The sequence below is a fragment of the Salvelinus alpinus genome, chromosome 9 (genome assembly GCF_045679555.1).
Source record: "Salvelinus alpinus chromosome 9, SLU_Salpinus.1, whole genome shotgun sequence".
NCBI classification, from domain to species: domain Eukaryota; kingdom Metazoa; phylum Chordata; class Actinopteri; order Salmoniformes; family Salmonidae; genus Salvelinus; species Salvelinus alpinus.
In genome coordinates, this window is record NC_092094.1 from 72,269,040 (window position 1) to 72,271,140 (window position 2,101).

At 36.1% G+C, this 2,101-nt stretch overlaps 1 protein-coding gene across 1 annotated transcript; it reads right to left on the reverse strand.

Moving 5' to 3' along the window:
• Positions 1 to 211: 211 nt before the first annotated feature.
• On the reverse strand, positions 212 to 1,722 carry LOC139530567 (antimicrobial peptide NK-lysin-like). Its single transcript, XM_071327094.1, has 5 exons — positions 1,605 to 1,722; positions 1,357 to 1,436; positions 1,022 to 1,096; positions 741 to 898; positions 212 to 559 (listed from the first exon to the last, which is right to left on the reverse strand). The coding sequence occupies exons 1-5, from the start codon at positions 1,651 to 1,653 to the stop codon at positions 529 to 531; spliced, it is 393 nt and encodes a 130-aa protein (XP_071183195.1). The 5' UTR covers positions 1,654 to 1,722; the 3' UTR covers positions 212 to 528.
• Between the last annotated feature and the right edge of the window lie 379 nt (positions 1,723 to 2,101).

Genomic DNA, 2,101 nt, shown 5'->3' on the forward strand with positions numbered 1-2,101 from the left:
GCTGGATGTAATTTCCTACTAAGCGATCAAGATTCTTTACAGAAAGCCGAGATTCTAAATAAAAATGTCAACATGAGTTTAGACATTGTAATGAAATGTTTTATCATTGCGTTATCATTGAATCTTTGACTTCGGATGAGTAAAAATGGGTTCAGATGCCAAAAGTTTTCTTTTGGATAAAGAAGTTGGTGTCAAAGAAGGGTAGCAGTTGTACTATATATTAAATTAAGTTTATTTTTTGCTGGCAAAAAAAGTCACACGAACATAAAAAATTCTGAGAATAATAGACTATTTTATACTAAAATAGCAAAAAGTGAACAAAAATTACATGATAAAAAATGTACACTATAATAATGATGTTATAGTAATGTTCCAAAAACATTATTTCAGAACATATAATCATTCCAATAACATATCATTCTTGTGTCGTGACTCATTTGAGAAAAGGCAAGAGGCTGGCAGCATAGCATTGTCTTGACACCTGAACATCCATCTTCTCAATTTGGAATCTGGATACTGGCTGCTTGATCAGTAGCTCAGATCCAAAATGTATTTTGGTCTGAAAGATACACAAAAAGATGACATGAGTGGAAGATCAAAAGACATAACCACATATTATGTATTAATGAATACATTCTATTCAATAGTGTTTCAATTAACAAGCTCAGGTGATAATCTCTATATTATTTAGTCATCTGAACAGTCACTAAAGAGTATCCAGAGCAGTTTCTTCTACTCACTTGCAGGCCTTAATGTTAATGCAGATGGTCCTCACGTCATCGCTGGTGCTAAGCTCCTCAACCAACACCCACAAGTGCTTTTTTACCATGCCTTTGCACAGAGATTTAAGGAGGCCCAATGTATCGCAAACAGACAATAGCTTCTGCTTTATCTGCACCTATTGAAGAGAAATCAACATCAACACCAGTTGAAATTTTCGGAGAAATATTTCAGTCAATAGTAAATAGTGACATTTCTTGAAGGGACACTCTCATGAATTGTAATGCTATTGGGTAGTTACCTCGCTAGAGGAAGAGGAGATGTGTTTCTTCACTTTGTTCAGTGCCCACATACACGCCCAGCATGTTCCCTTAAACTGTTGCATCGTTGGAAAGCATAAACAGACAATAATGTACATGGTGTGATGTATTCAGTATTATGGTTTAAGTACATTTGAATACGTAATGTAAGAGTGAAAGTCAGGTTGGATAAGAGTTTCATCAATGTCTTGGTTGCATTCATGTAATTCAGTTATGTGCTGTTACATAGCAGCAGGTTAGTTGAGTATTCCAATAGAAAGTTGCAGAAATGTCTACTGCTAGTTCATACAATTTTGACCATATAGCATACTGTTACCATGTGCTTTTCTGGCTGTGCTTCCACTACTTCCTGGTCATCAAGGTTAACCTCTTGGCATTGTCCACAGACTTCCCAAACTGTGAAATAAAAATGGTACAACATTCCATTATATTGTACTGAAACGAAAGGTGAACTTGGAGTGGATTTAGGTCCCCCCTTTACAGATTCTCATACACCGTGACCCAATCAAATGTATCTGCTACATTTACAGCAGTTACTACTTGAGTTAACAAATGAAAGCTCACCTGAACAAGCCAGTAGACTGAGGGTAAGGAGGACCAGAGAAGTCTTCATGATTTGTGGTGGTAGAGATGTGAAGAGTAAAGTTGTGGTGGGGTTTGGTAAAGTGACTTATGATTCAGACAAGCCCCTTTATACACCGAGGTCCGTCTACCCACATCCCCCTGTACAACCCCCACCCACGACGATCTTTAATCTCTTTTTCATCTCCACTGTCTTATCTTCATTTTAATTTCATTTTATTTGTCAATTACAGATACCCCTTGGATTTCTTCATATTTTATTGTGCTACAAAATGGGATTACATTGTTATTCTTTTTTTCAACAATCTACTCAAAATGGGATTCCTAAAATATAGTCGTTACAAAAGTGTTTAGCCCCTTTGTTCAGGCAAGCCTAAATTAGTTCAGGATTTTTTTAAAAATGGCTCAACAAATCACATAAGTTACATTAACTCACTCTGTGTGAAAAAGTAGAGGTTGACATGATTTTTGAATGACTA